The 16,144-nt window shown below is 41.8% G+C and overlaps 1 protein-coding gene across 1 annotated transcript in view; it reads right to left on the reverse strand.

Annotated features, from left to right (window-relative positions):
• LOC113042438 (zinc finger homeobox protein 4-like) overlaps positions 1-16,144 on the reverse strand; it is a 75,448-nt gene that overhangs the window by 43,283 nt on the left and 16,021 nt on the right. The window contains 2 exon segments of the mRNA XM_026201304.1: positions 8,491-8,993; positions 10,042-12,632. Coding sequence (XP_026057089.1) covers positions 8,491-8,993; positions 10,042-12,586 — 3,048 coding nt within the window. The 5' untranslated portion in view covers positions 12,587-12,632.

Below are 16,144 nucleotides of genomic sequence, written 5' to 3' on the forward strand. Positions count from 1 at the left end.
GAAGCACAGGAAAGGATGATCCAAGCATGTGACCCTCTGCTGGAATATTACAGGACTGTGGCATTCCGACTAATTATAATGCATGGTCTACAGGCTGAAATCTTTCCTTTAAAATAATCCCATGCAAAGATGAGACAATCTCCCACCTTGTGTATCTGATAAGAGCAGAATGAGCTCCGGCTCACCGCTGTGTGCTTTCCCTATTCATACTTTTAAACATTAAACCCTTTCATGTTCCATCTGCCTTCTCCCCTTCCACAACAACATAGAGGAGGGTCCCTGATTTGCATCCTATTATAGGAGGGAGGGAAAGAGGGAGGGAGGAAGAGAGCACAGGGATCATGGAGAGGAGCTTGTTTAAAGAGCCCTGCCTCTTGCTTTGCTGCTCTCACTCCTCAATGTGAGCACTTCTTAGCCCAACGCTTTGCATATTGTCTACGAAGATCTTCAGGAGTCGAGCCTGTAGGGGTGAATGCTTTTAACCTTTGCTGTATCAAAAGAGTCTAAGTAAATAACACCTTACCCACCCACTAACCCACACATCAAGAGCCAGTGGGGATATATTGAGAATCTTAAATACATACAGACAAATCGAAATGTTCTAGTGCTTCTAATGCACATAAACACATCAATTCAAACTGCGGTATTGTAAGCTGATACAACTGATACAGCTAATGCCTCGACCACAGTTTATGCAGTTACAACCCATAAAAGGAAAGCCATTGTTTTTTCGCTGAAAATCCCTAGCCATAGCTTGCATTCCACGGTCCACTCGACATACCACTGGCCACTTTGAAGATTACTGAAATGTTTGCCTTTGTTCTCTGAGAATCACAAAAACCAAGCAGCCTTCTTTTTAAACACACTGCACCTTTAGGTGAACAATTAGGCTTGACACCATATAGTTAAGCAAAATATTAAGGGGAAACTAAGGTGAGCATTCGAACGCTGGAAAATGTTTAATTACAGTACACTACATTAAACAAAAAAGGCCATCCAGATCTCACGGAAAGGGTTTTAACTAGGGATGTCAATTTTCGATCATTTCCATTATTGATCTTCATTAAAAAAAATGATCAATTAATCGATTGATCGTTAACCTTAATGCTGCAAAATGTGTCTATTGCAGCGGCACGCAGTCACCAGCATGACAGGATGTGCAAAAATAAAAGAAAAATGCTTTCTCACACGAATTAAAGCGATTTTAGTCTTAATAAATTGCTAGCAGCAGGATTGTAAAATGAATAGATGTGATTATGATCATTTGATAAAATTAAGAGACTGCAGCGTACGGTTGAGATCATTTTACTTTGTTGACTGTTTACACGCATTCGCATATAGACGGAAAAGATCATCCTCTTCACATGAGCAAAAATGTCCTTGGAATAACAGCAGAGTGGACCAGTATACTCAGTATTTTTAAACTGATCAGTGTAACATTTTATATATTTGGTTGACAATTTTATTTTGATAATGAACAGATTGCAGTGTAAGTTTGAATTGCTAAAATAGGTGGTGTGTGTGTGTGCGAGGCACCGGCGCAATCGAACAGATGAAACATAAAAAAAATATATTTTTGGAACAAGATATAATCCGCAAAATTGTTTACTTTTATTTTTGCACACTCACAATAAAAACAGATGATTTGTGCTTTTGTAAAATAAAGCAAACAAACAGAATGCACAGTGTCATCCTTTCCTTTCTGTGAACTTGTTGTGCTGTGCCACACTGTTTTAAATCTTAAGTCAGATATATTTCTCTTTTATTTTCTTATGAAAACAAACTGTTATTTTTATTTTAGGCCTATTACTTACATAGGCTATACATTTTCCTTAAAGCATCCCATTTTGTCCCAGGGCTTGAAAACCTGTGCCCTTGGCTAGTTGGGTCCATGCAGAAACTTGTGAATGATGCTCTTAGCTGTGGCATCACCACTTTGTTCTGGTTTTCCGGTTGGTCACAAATTTACACAAACTTAATAATATTTAGGCATTGTTTCTTTTCCTAAATCCTCACTGTCTAACCCTCTAATTACACAGGTCTATTTTATTTCTCATTCACTTTTTTATTTTTCACATCTCTTACTGAAGTAAACATTTGAGAAGGGAAATTAAAGATTTCATGACCATGAATTAAGAATTTGTTCAATTTATTAATTTGTTCCCTAATTTTAGTTTAATCATGAGTTATTTAAGGAACAAAATTAATGTAACATGGACAGTGGCCACACATTAATAAGTCGTAGGAACATATTAACAAGTTGTAGGAATGAATAGCCTAGCCAATCTGTCCTGTGTCCCACAGACCTGCGCAGAGCCCGATATGAAACAACTATCTGAGTAAATGACATAGTTACTACATTTCTATTGCTTTCCATGTTGAAGAACTTTGTGTTGTTTATATTTTAATGTATTTTTAAAGTTTAAAATCACATTAAAAGCTTAATTTGTACATTATGAATGAAGGATGATGGATTTATATAATGTCACTCACAGCCACTTGCAAGTGTTTTGCTCATGAGTCGCACGCAGCCCAAAATGAAATAGCTTAATCGACCATTGATAGCTTTAATCGATTGCATCTCTTATCGACAATTAATCGACCATGGATTCATCGTTGACATCCCTATTTTTAACAATTAGAAAAATGAGAACTTAATGGGTTAATTTAACTAAATGTGGAAAAAAGCATTTGTAATCCCAAACAAGTGAGTGGGACTTCTAACAGATCTATTTCAAAGCATTAAGGATTACTAGTAGCAGTCTAATCCTGCTGAACCTAAGGGGAGGTAAGTCATAGTGTGTTGGAAATCCTGGCCAGGAAAGAACAGGAGGTTAAATGAGTTCTTTGCTCTGTAATCGAATATCACACTCTACTTATCTATTCAGTGAGCACCTAATGTTTAAAATCAATTACTTGAGGAATGCTTTCTTGCATTCAGGTCTGTTAATGTGAACAAAAACTGCCACCCATGACTGCTGCTCTGTCTTCACTCGGGCATCCGTTCTGGGCCGCAGCTCTTATTAAACGACACACGTCAATATTGATCTTAATTCCAATCTTTTCTGCAAACTCTCTCTCTCTCTTTGCCGTTAATTGTTGACTGACCTAATAATCTTTGGGACGATTCTTCTTTTTTTAAACATGCAAGCCTGCGTGTAGCTACTTAAAATAACTGGGAAAATAAAGGTTAGCAGTGGAAGAAAAATCTCAGCTGAGTTACAGGGGAGACCTCAGGGGAACGTGTGATGTTCAGGCATACATTTATTGTCCAATAATGCTTTCCAGACAAAGTCGTATGTTTGCTCTCCGTCTGTGTCTGGAGAGTTAAAACAAAGCTAATTACCTTCAGCCAGCTATTTCACCAAGAATATCATATTATTGCAATTCAAGTCCTTCCACGGCTGGCCTTATCAGAGAACTGTGAGTCATCCTTTGTTAAGCTGGGCCCAAATCTCATGAGAAATGGACGGGTGGAGGGGGCGAGTGAAAAAAGGAGGATGGAAAAAAAGAGAAAAGGACGAGGAAAAGAAAGGAAAGGGCTAAAAATGACAAACTCCTGCCACTCTTTGTTCTTGGGAGTGCCAAGCTCTCCTTCAGGGCTCGGTAAGTCTTATTTCCCCTGTTATGGTTCCCATACCTGTCAGCCTCAATAGCCTTCACAGTGCCTGCACAGAGACAAATGGGCTGACCTGGCCGGCCTCTCTGACCCAGGGCCAACAGGAAGATCACATCTGGTTATTAATATCAGAGCATCCTCATATGGCGGCCCCCCACTCATCTCACAAGACAGAAAGAAAAGAAAACAGCAAAGAAGGAGAGAACCAAACAGAGAGGGGTGTCTGGGGCACCACACTTTAACACAATGCTTTAAGTTGTCCGTCAGCAAACGTTAGTCCTGTGGGGCCAGTGTGGAGATGACCATCTGCTTACGAGTGGGGAGGGCATGATGGGAGAAATACCTATTAATATCTATGAGGATTAATGACAGCAGGGCCTAGCTGAAGCCTGGGCTTTGTGTTTGCACCCACACTCGTCTGTCTGTATGCTTTAATTATATCCCCTCCCCCACGCGCCCTCCCCTGAAAGATTCCCATTGTAATCTGTGTGCAGGTGAAAGACGAGAGCGTCTGAATAATCTGGCCCCGATGTCGGGTCAGAGTGGGAGGCTGAGAGAGTGCTGACATACTTTTATGCCTGCAGAGAGTAAGTGGATAAACGGACGCATTTGTGAGCCTCTGGTTATGTTTGCATTTGGAAAGTAAAGCGAGGGCTTGTGTAAGGTCGTTTGGACCTGTGCAAAGTCCTCTGGTACTGCAGCGCACTGACTCTTATTAACAAACAGCTGAGACCAGGCAATCTCTGCTTTTCTGTTTAGTTTTTTTTTTTTTCTCATATCCTCCCAGGTTTGGATGCTTTCTAGGGGCATCATGTCTAATAATGAAGACAGCGTGACAATAAAGGCAAAAAATATTGTTAAACCAAATCTATAAAAACGCAGTATTTTAAAGCACCTAAAGCAATAGTTCACCCAAAAATGTGCAATGTTTTTATCACCCTCACATTGTTTCAAACCTGTAGGAGTTTCCTTTAATGGAACACAAAAAAAAAAAAAAAATTTTGGACCCCACTGACTTTTTCACTATATTGACTAAACCCGCTGATACATTCTTCAAAATATTATGTTTGTGTGTGTGTATGTGTTTCAATGTTCTGCAGAAGAAAATAAGTAATACAGGTTTGAAATGACATGAGAATGAGTAAATGTCAGAATTTAAATTTTTGGTGCTGACTGGTCTGTATTCATTGAATTTTTTTGGAAAAAAGCCCCAAAATAAAATACAATGTGTGCTAAGGGACAACACCAATGATGATGATGATGCTACATGAAGGCGCATGCAAAACAGATCCTCCTCATTCCTCTATAGCACAATGGCTTTTTATGCAAATACCCTCAACTCAATCTCCTGTCCATTTTACCATCAGATCGGGGGAAATGACAGACAATAATTTGAGCTGCATATATATGGGGCATTTGATTTTCAAATGAGAAGGAGTGCGGCTGACCTTCAGTAATGAATGTGCTGTAATATAATGTGCCCATCAACCGGCAGCCATCTTGGTTTAGAAAGATAGAGCAAAAGGCAGAGAGTAAAAAGAGGGGAAATGAGGAGGAAATACTGACCTTCTGCATGAGAATAAAAGAGAGGAAAAAAAACGTCATAAAAGGGGTTGGGAAAAGTCTTTGATAAATCTGAAATTCCAGTCTCCTCACTCTCGCATTCTCTTCTCCTCCCTCTTTTCTCTGCTCCCCTCTTTTAATTTCCCTTCTCATTTCCCTGCCCCGACCAATGGTGTTGCCATCCGTATCATGGATAATGAGATGGGCTATCTGCCTCTCCCTGGGGACAAGGCCACGGAAAGCCAGTCGCTGCAGCTCCATCTCCCCGCCTGCCTCCACCAGAGAGAGGTGCATTATGTGTGCCATGGCCCCTGTGGCTCAAAACGAGGAGAAAGGAGACGAGGAGGGAAAAAAAGAGAGGAGGAAAACACAAATATGGAAATGGAGCCTTGGACTCCAGACAGACAGAAAATTCTGCTTGACTGATGACGGATGCTCGGGGAGTGGGGTGGCTGCTGTAATTAAGCAGTTCATAGCTCCTGACGCGCAACTGGGGATACATACTGGACGTCCTTATGTGCTGCACACAAGCCTCCAGAGAGAGGAAGTAGAGAGAGAAGGGAAGAGACAAACAGAGGGGTGAGGACCACCTGGTGAACAGGTGCGGGTCGGTATCTGGCTTTCCCCCCGCTTCCAACACACTGACTATGAAGATTCTTGGCTTCAAATGACCCAAGTGCCCAGCGCAAATCGGCTCTTTGGAGCAACATACATTTCTCACCATTTCTTAATCAAGCGTTACGCCGCCTTTGAAAGGCCTTGACAGATTTACACTCAACTACATCTGCGTTTATTTGAGTGGTTATTAACAATAATTGTATAACGACAATATATCATTACTTTAAGCTAATGCCAAACACTAAGGGGTCAAGAATTTGCATTGTATTTATTTTAACAGCCAAATTACTTCATAATAGTGGGGAAAAATCCAAGGCTGTTTTAGGTGTGGGCTTGGGAGTTATAAAACCACCTAGCCTTACACAAAAAAAAAAAAAGAAAAGAAAAGAAAGAAACATAGCACTGTTAATGTAATTGAGGCCTTTTTTTAATGTATGACAAATCTCAAAAACCTAAATCGTAGGCACAAAGCTGTAATAAAAATACTGAATATGCTTTTTGTTTGTATCCTCAATCATTCTGGGCTATAAAGATACTTTGTGTTCTGGGGCTCATATGGAAAGGTCATCAATACTTTGTTCTTTAGCACGCTACCCTTTCACCTTTGAACATAAAAGATGAGGTGTTTTTCTGGTCAAATAAAGAAACCTTTTTCTTTTTTTCCCAACATTTACTACCAAATATACATGAGCGAAACGGCCCGGTTCCTGCCAAAAGCATTAGAAGCCGCATCTGCAGAACAGATTTCCCTCTCCCTGGGTAAAGGTGGGGGCGCAAGGAGATGAGAGAGCCAGAGCGAACCCCTTCACCCCCTGTGTGTCAAGTGGACAGCCTTCTCTCCCCATCAAAATTCAGCCCCATCACCTGTTCTTACACTTCTTAAAGTGTGCGCCAATAAAACTCAAAGGGGTAGGCGTCTATTTGAGTGCTAAAATATCGGGAGTATTTTCTACATGCTCTACATAGCCACCTGCTGTTCTAAAAAAGAAAGTGTAAATGGTAAAGATGCTCCTCGGCTGCTAAAAATTCAGGTAAACTACTTAAACATTTCAGGATAAACGCAAACAATCGCGTCAATAATCAGGCAGTGACACAACCACACGTGCACGTGAAGAAACAAATCTACTGCTAGACTTACTAAGATCATAGCTAAACTAGGCCTTTCTCTTCTTCTAATCTCCAATCTATTTGTCTTTCGACGTGATCTGAAATGCTCTCTGTTGCCATGGAGCCTTTTTATTTGCTTTGAGAATTAGCCAAGCCCCCTGACCCCCCAGCCCTTTCTAAACTGCTAAGGATTTCAAAACATTCCCATGGACTGCATCTTTAATGCCAGGCCTCCAAATACCACATGCGATTCTTTCAGCCCTTTATTTGCCTCATGCTGACTTCACCCATTGGAGGATTTGCTCTTTGTTGTTTAGTTACTTGCTCTGGATTTCTAACACTGTCTGAATGTATTAATAACACGAAGCAGCTCAAAGTCCCATTTCTTAAAAGTACTAGAAACTCACCATTTCTTATTCTCAGAAGGTGTTTTTTTTTTTCAGCATTTGGTTCTGACTTAACTATTTTTCAGGAGGTTCTCGGTGTGAAAGCGACAGTAGTTGTATTTTCCTTTTAAAACCCCTTTTGAATGACTGTGTGTGTAATTAGGTCAGAGTAATGAATTGTTCGCATTATTGCCATCATTACAAGACTGCCAATTTTGTTTGCAGTCTAGCCATTGTCAGCTGCTAAATTCACTTTTCTAAATATACAGCTGAGTCCAGCTTACGAGCACACACAAGTCAAAAGTGACTAATGCTGGTCAATAGATCCTCATTAAGTTAATACAGTTTATCCAGAGGAGTCCACTAATGTGTCTGGGATGTGATGCTGGTCTATGATTTCAGGATGTTAGTATTATTGTTTCAGGCAATCACACAAGTCCAGTAAGTCAACACCCAAATGCACTTAAGAACAGGATGAGGCTGCAGAGGCCTCTGTTCAACCCCCACCGCTGTGGATCAGTTATCTGCCTTAGGCCTTGAGCAAAACAGTCAAAAATGACCCGCGAATCAGAAAAATGAATGTCTAAATTTAATGTTGGTTATTTGTATGTTAAAAAAAAATAGTAAAGACAGGGGGATCTAAAAATAATTTTAATGTTTCTCTTTCATATGCGTGCATGTTGACAAGCATACACAGTCGCGTGTTAAAAATTTGTCAGCTGTTGATGAAGATGATGTTTGTTGTTATACACTGGCTGATGGGGCAGCTTTCCTCAGAGGCAAAAATTCAGTAGAGTGCTACAACAGTGGCCAACTGTTAAAAATATTGATATTTCTAGCATAAATTCAGTTAGGTTTGATTTCTGAAAGGTATCGTGTAAACAGGCTGACTGGCACAATCCTGTCTTTACAGGAAAGAGAGCAGAGGAAACTGGGAAAAGGGCGAGCATAGAAGGGCAAAACAAATTTAAAGCTGGACTAATGACATCTGACATCATAAAAAAAATGTTCACTGTTTGTATTCTCCTGACTATGGCCTGACTCTTTCAAATACAGTGATAAAATAGATATAATGCAATAAAAGTAAGTAAAAGTTAAACAAAACAAAGTAAATATTAACCCAGGTGACACAGAGAACACACAGAACTAGGACAGTGGGTCATAACACAGTTCAACACAAAGTAAAGCATAGCTGACCTTGTAGACCTTCAGCGCAGCTTCGTGCCTCTGGTTGGTCGCATGCAGTCTCAGCTTCTCCACACTGTTGCTGTAGTAGTCGCAGGCGTTACACTTCAGGTGCACGGGGTTGCCGATGGCAATGCACTTGAGACGCCACTGGTTGGCTTTGCCACCTTCCTTGATGTGGGCCACCAGCTGATACTTCTGCATGTGCTTGTCGGTCTTGCAGTGGAGCTGGAAATTGGCCTTGAGCTGCGTGTTGTAGTTGCACAGCTTGCATTGGTAGACGTCTCCCATCACGGCCCTCCACTCCTCTTCCGGAAGCGATCGCTCTGCCGCCACGTGCCCGCTGAGGGCTTCCAGGCTGTCAGAGCTGAATTTGTTGCACACCGCGCACTGGAAGAGCTTCAGCAGCGGGTCGTTGATGCAAGGTGACAGCTCCCCAGCAGAGAGGACGGACAGGTCATCACCCATTAGCTGACCACTCGCAAGACGCAGCTCCGCAGGCAGCTCATTATTTACTGCAGGGGGAGAAAGAGAGAGAGAGAGAGAGAGAGAAGGAAAGGTGGGGGGGGGGGTGGAGAAGGGAAGAGGTGGGGCACACAGGGAGGAGAAAAAGAGAAAAGGTTTTTTTTTATTATTATTAAATGAAATTTAAAAAGAGCTGAGAGACTGGTGTAGGGCACCCATACAAAAGGATTTGATAAAATAAAGCCCCAGTAAGGAGTATGGCTTTTATAAAGCCTTAACTATAAAAAGCTATAATAGGATTGAATCAGGATCAATTACAATCATCCCTTTCAAGTTCTAAACTCCCTCATCAGATAGCTTTAATTATTCCTACCAGGCATTCCTGAGTTTGTACTCAGGGATGTTTTTTTTTTCTCTCTCTCTTTAAAGACACAAACCTGATCAATAAAAAACGAGCCTGCCTCAACAGTAGCCCAAAAAATTAAAATGATAAAAAACAGATCATCTTACATCTAATTGTAATTTAGTTCTTTGATCTCTGCACTTTTAGAAGCAAACTAGATCATTTCACATACTCTAAACCCCCTAGAAAAAAGCTTTGAATTTAATAATTACACAAGATCAAGACAAGGTACAAATATAGCATTTTGTTAGACGAGAGTTTCTGAGTTGCTGGATGAAAGATAATGCTTTTTTTTTGTTTTGTTTTTTGTGGAAACAATATTTCTTGACAGGCTAATGTATATGTGTCAGTCTATACTACGTATGGAATTAAAGATCCAAGAGATTAATGCACAAGGGTATCGGCTTTCAGAAACAGATGCAGAAAGGGGTTTTTTTGGTCTTGACCGACAAAGTGAAAGAATAAAACTGCTGCTGTATGTTGTTCGTATGCCATCTGCTCACTACAGCCAATGTTAAGACGAGGGCTAATCTTAAGAAAATTAGGAAACAGATTCTCACATGGCAGCTCAAATCACAGAACAAGTCGAGAGCAGGATACAATAATGACAAGAGTAATAAGACCGGAGTCAGTGAAGGAGACAGAGAACAAAAGAAAGTGAGTGACAAGCATATCCAAGGGGGGAAACTACTCACCGTGACCGGGAGCCAGAGCTGCGGCAGTGCTAGGGTCAAGCTGGAAGGGGTTGATCATCATTTGTGGGTCTGAAGGGTTCTCCAGTTTCATACCAGTGAGCCCGATGTTCTGGGCCAGGTAGTACTGGTAGAGCTCTGCCTCGGCCGGTGCCAAGCCCATGTGCAAGTTGTGCTGGATCTGCTTCATGTTCTGCTGAAGAAGCATCATGTTGTGCATGTGTTTCTCACTTGTCATGTGGATGCGCAAATTGCGAGCCACATTGGTCTCATAGTCGCAGACCTCACATCGCCATGTGGGTTTCTGTTTGGGCTTGGAGGGTGAGGGGGTCCCACACCCGCTCAGGCTGGCGTTGGACACAGGAGCAGCATGGTTGTAGATGGCTTCCGTTCCTCCGTTCTGCAGCGTCTGCACATTGTTAAGGTGCTTGTCCGACTGCATGTGTATGCTAAGGTTGCCTTTGGTGGTTGTGGAGTAGTTGCACACCTCGCAGCGGAAAGGTTTGTAGCCGCAAGTATAGCTCTCACCCCGGGCGAGTCGAGGGTGAGGCTGGCCCGTGCGGCAATAGACACAAGAGCCTTCAGACTCTGGGTGCTTCTCCTTCATGTGAGCATCCAGGGTCTGCTGGTACTTGTAGTGCCAATTGCATTTGGGGCATTTCAGCGTCTTGCAGGAGTTCCGTGAGTGCATCATGGTCATGTGACCACCAAGTGAACGCGAGGAACCTAAGACAGTGTCACACTTGGGGCATTCAATTCCACTTCCAGGAGAGCCTTCTCCCGGGCCGGGTGTGCCAGGGGTGCTGGGCGTGGCAGCATGCTGGTGCAGTGGGCCAGGGCTTTCGTCGTCTCGTCGCATCATGTCAAGAGGAAGAGATGACGGACTGCCATCCCTGCCTCCGTTGGAGTCGCAGCCATCTTTGCTGCCTCCGCTCGTGTAGTCATTGCTGTAGTCCAAGCTGGCAGCAGCTTGCTTTGTCTTCTCTAGGTCATTGGCAACAGTCACAGAGGAATTAGTACCCCTTTCAGTAAATTTTAGCACACTGGACGATAAAGGAGAAATGCTTTGGTTTAAGAGAGGGAAATCTTTGCTACTGGTACTATCCCCAAGTTCACAAACGCCATCGTCGTCGAGCTCATTCAAATACATGTCTTCATCCTCCTCAGCGTCGGCCATGTCTCTGGGCTCACTTTTGATGGGGAGCTCACCATTGGCATGCAAAGTGCTAATGTCCTTCTGCCGTTCACAGTTGCTCTCCTGATCCCTGCACCCAGCTCCTGGCGACGAGCGCTGGAGAGACACAGAGCTGACGGGGGATTTGAGTGCCGAGGTGGTCGCAACCCCGAGGTTCAGTTCAGCCTTTGGCATCTGGGCACTCCTGGGCGACTGGTCTGCAGAAGATGCCAAACTGGCACTTCCTTTTAGGAAGGCGAAACCAGCCTGCAGGGAATCACCATTTTCTATGTGAAAGGTGTTCCACAGGCTGCGAATGCCTGGATCAGGGCCCATGAAGTTTGCAGTAGAAAAGTGTGGTAACACAGAATTGTTTTTTTTTGGTTCCAGAAAGCTTATAAGAGGTTCTTTGTCTTTACCAATGCCCTGTATGATGGCAGAGACATATTTATTACTAAGGAGCTTTTGCTCCTGTTCATTGAGGGTCATCCGATGATCATGCACAGCATGGGTTACAAATGACCTACTATAACCAAAAGACAACTTGCACAAGAAACACATCAGAATAGGTTTCCTTTTCCCATCACTAATGCAACCATCAAATTTAGACAAGTCCACATTGTTTGGAACATCTTTGGACACACAGGAGTTTTTGGCTGCGCCATCAATGGTAAGATAGTCTTTATCACTCTTGTGTCGGAGATCGTACACACGGAAACTGTGCAACACAGGACCATCTCCTGCTAATGCTGAGGTATTTGGGAAAGCCTGATCGGCCGTAAATGGTTTCCCGAGGGATGAAGTGATGTGAAAGGTATTGATCACTTGTGGATAAAAGGACATGGGGGCTGTGGCCGACTGCTCAGTCTTGTCCCCGGCAGCAGTTTGGGAGTTTGAAAACAGTGCTGGGGAAAAGAGGCTTTTGACCCCTGACTGGCCACCTTCTTTGGAGTCCTCAAGAATAAAAGCTGAGCCATCTGGCTGGTAAACTATCTCTCCTGTCAGGTTCTCTACATCGCTGTCCTCAAGGTCACTGACCTCGCTCTCATTCTCGTCCTTCAGAAGAGGAAGGCGAGCGTTCGGGCAGTGGTGCTCCATGTATTTCTGTAAACTCGAGAAGGAAGTGGCACATTCGTTGCAGGGGATCTCTTTAGTGGCCGCACCTATCGCATTTTCTGCGCTCAATCCCAACGCAATCTCTCGACGGCTCTCCTCCGTCCTCAGGTTGTCATCCGCAGGGCTGTTTTCCTTGTCAGGCTCCATCCCAGGGACTTTCTCTGGCACCTCATTATCAAGATGTGTCGTCTCACGTAGCTTTGATATCTGCTGCCCATTTTCCTGCCTTGAGAGAGAAGGGGAATCACAAGTTTCCATGGTAATCACTACATGGGGATCTCATTTCATCCAGCCTGTCAGGGACCTGCATAAATAAGATAAAAAAGAGAGCAAATACAAATTAGAACATGTATAACGATAACGAACCTGATCTTTAGCATATGTTATCCTTGAAGATATAGAGAGCATTCCTGAGCTGCAATTATTTGTGAATTAGCTCAAAAATTTGTTAACAAGAGGTTTCAATTGTTAAAAAAAGCAGTTTAAGTATGAGACTTTTTCAATAACATGTGCAGCACTCCCCTTAAAATTAGACCACTCCCACACAGATGTGCTGGTATTCGATAATGCGATATCACGGTAATGAATATGCACAATATTGTTATCATGGGCACTTCTAAATACCGTGAATTATATATTACAAATTATTCAGAATTTGGGATGCATTTTCAGAATACTTTTTCCATCAACTAGCTGTATGCTGCTTGAAAGAGTGTGTGCTCTGATGTAAACGAGCACGCATGAGAAGCACAAGGGGGAACACGTGAGAGACGCGCTGAATGAAAGCACATTCACCCTCTGACAGCAGATGGCCTAAACTGTTGAAAATGCAGCCATTACCCTGGAAACCCCATAAATAAAGCAGCTGTACTACTACTAAACATATTTAAATAGATTTATATAGCCATTCAGATTTGTAGATTTGCTATACGGTGTTCATCACAGTCAAATACTTAAATATTTAGACTTAGTAGGCTATTTATTTTCAAAGTTTTTTGTTTTGTTTTTTTTTTTAATCTGGACTACAACATGCTCTAGATATTGTCTGAAAGTGTTTTGATTCTTTATTGTTAATTCAGACTTTACATTATACATTAGGGCTTCATTAGTTAACATTAGTTAATGCATTAGTTAGCAAACTGCCAATGAAAAATTCTTCTGAACATTCATTAATCTTAGGTATTCCATTATTTAATAACACATTGTTAAGATTGAGAGTTGCAACTGTTATTTAATGAGCTAACATGAACTAAGACTTATATATTAATAACTTCTGTAGCAAATGTGGCTATTGCTCATTGTGAATGTTAATGCGTTAACAAATGAGGTCTCATTGTAAAGTGATACCTATTGATATTTATAGTTCTTTTGCACTTTAATCTGTGTAAAACTTTTAACTTTATATATGTATTTTTCTGTATTGCTCTATTGTATTTAAATCTTCAATTATTTTTGTTATAAGAAATATTTAACCTGTGATACTATATTATGACGACTATTTAAAATACATTTCTATACCGTGATAATATTGTATACCGTGATAAAAGCATTAGGAACAGGAAAAGTTGATAGCGGCATATCCCTACTCCCACAGAAATGTTTCTGCGAGCCCCTTTATCACTGCAGCATAATTACAATAAGAAAAGAAAAGAGGGGTGGACCACCACATTCAAATCATGACCACTTTGGCAAAGAGAGGCAGTATCTCTAGGCAGTTCCTATGTTACTCAGTAAATCAGCTTATACCAAATCTTCCCTCTGAGAGATCCCCCAGCAGGTATCTAACAAGCCCTGATTAAGCAGCCATCCAAATTCTAGCCCACGCTTTGGCCTCTCCGACAATCACCTCAAACTCAAATTAATATTTAGCACACCCAGTCCAGTCACCCCGGGAGGGCCATCTCGCAATTTCTTTTCACTTTTTTTGTTTTTCATTTTTCATCCTTGGCAGCCCACAAAAACCCGAGCGCATAAAGCACACCATTTGAAATACCATTGCGATGTTATCTATCCTGGATGGCTGCCCATCTCCCAACCGTCACTGTCTCAATCAGGGTCTCTCCTGGCTTTCACAAATCTTATGTGCACCTTGCTGATGAAAACCCTTCAATCATTTTTTTTTTTTCTTGGACAACACACAATTTATTCTCAAGGCTGGCACTGCAGATTCAAAAACTGGGACTAAGCTTGGACGCTGAAATAGAGTTGGATCCGAAGCATATGTGCCTACCTTGCCCAGATGTGCGAATGAGGCCCAGAGAGCAAAGAGAAACCCAGCTGCTCCAAATTTTCAGTGTGATATCAGTGTGTGCAGAAGAGGTAGAGATTTGTGGTGAAGGCCAACAATGACAGGCTTGCAACTGCTGTGTTTTCAATTAGAATTAAATGCACTGAAGACAGACCCAGAATTTTAAAACGGCAGCCCTGTCTGCTGCACCAGGATTATTTTTTAATTATTCTCAAGAATATAGGAAACTTGATAATAGCTTATTGAACACAATGCAATTTGGAAAAGCACTTTTAAAAAAAATGCAAACGAGGTTAAAAGATGATGCAAAATTAAACAACAATTGCAAACATGCCCTCTCCACATAGCTATGTGCAAATCACTTTTTTCCAGATCATTATTTTGATACAAAGCAAATCAGGGATTCATTTAAATGAAGCCTTGGATAAATGCGTCTGGAAAATCATATGAATATTACACACAGAAAAGATCAATTGTATCAAGTATATTCTTAACACAAGAAAATGCACAGAAGTAAAGAATTAGAATACTTCTGCTAGGAAATGCAGATAAGCTATCACATTAATAAAATGTAAATTAAATTGTATAATTAACAAATGGTGGGGGTGATCTGCACAATGCACTGCTGAATAAAATAAACAGATTGCTCCCAAATGCCCTGAGAGCAACACTGTTCAGCAATTAGTGCAAAATTAGCACCTTTTAGAATTAGCTTCACACAAGAAAAGAAGAAAGGTGTGTCTGTGTATGTGTGCAGTGGCGAAGTTTGGCGGGGGGTCATTTATGCAAGCCGAGAGGAATGTACGTCTCCAAAAACACACGTTTGGCAGGGAAGCGAGGACTAGATTACAGTGTTCTCCTGTGATAATTTCTGCATCTCCCAGTGTAAGATCACAGAGCCAGCAGCTGTGCCTCCAGGGCCTGTGGGCGCTGGGTGAGTGTGTGAGCCGCACACAACATTCCAGCGACGTTAACACAAAACCCACTGCACATCATAAAACAAGCAACCTTCACAAAACACACACTCTCCCTCGTGTGTCTACCTTGTCAGCGGCTGCCTGTGATTTGTTTCTCTTTGAATTCAGCCTTTAAAAGGTATCAAATACAATATGGAAGCTGTAATTATCCAACCGGCTTCCTCATTCTCTTTTTTCCTTCTTTCAGGTAGTAGAAAAATTGAATTTATGCAGAGATTTTGTGTGCAACTGCGCGTGTTTGTTGCTTTCCTTCGGATCCTAACACACAACATCAGTTAATGCGGGTCCGGACATAAAACACGCAGTTTGAGATGAATTATGCATTTCTTGACACTTGAAGTGCTGAGAGAGATGCCTCCTCTGGATTTGCCTGTGTCTCTACATTTTTGGCTATGCATGTGAATCATTACATGCCTATGAATTATAAAGCAAGGCACAAAAGAGCTAAACAGCTCAGAGCTACGCTTGTTTTGATATGAGGCAAGTATCCAGGGATGCTGAGAGCACCTCTAGCTTTCATATTGATATTTCGCATCAGAAGACGTTTCATTGACAATCAGCCCCGGTAACTTAAGTGTGCCCATCAATTTC

The sequence above is a fragment of the Carassius auratus genome, chromosome 24 (genome assembly GCF_003368295.1).
Source record: "Carassius auratus strain Wakin chromosome 24, ASM336829v1, whole genome shotgun sequence".
Classification (NCBI taxonomy): Eukaryota; Metazoa; Chordata; class Actinopteri; order Cypriniformes; family Cyprinidae; genus Carassius; species Carassius auratus.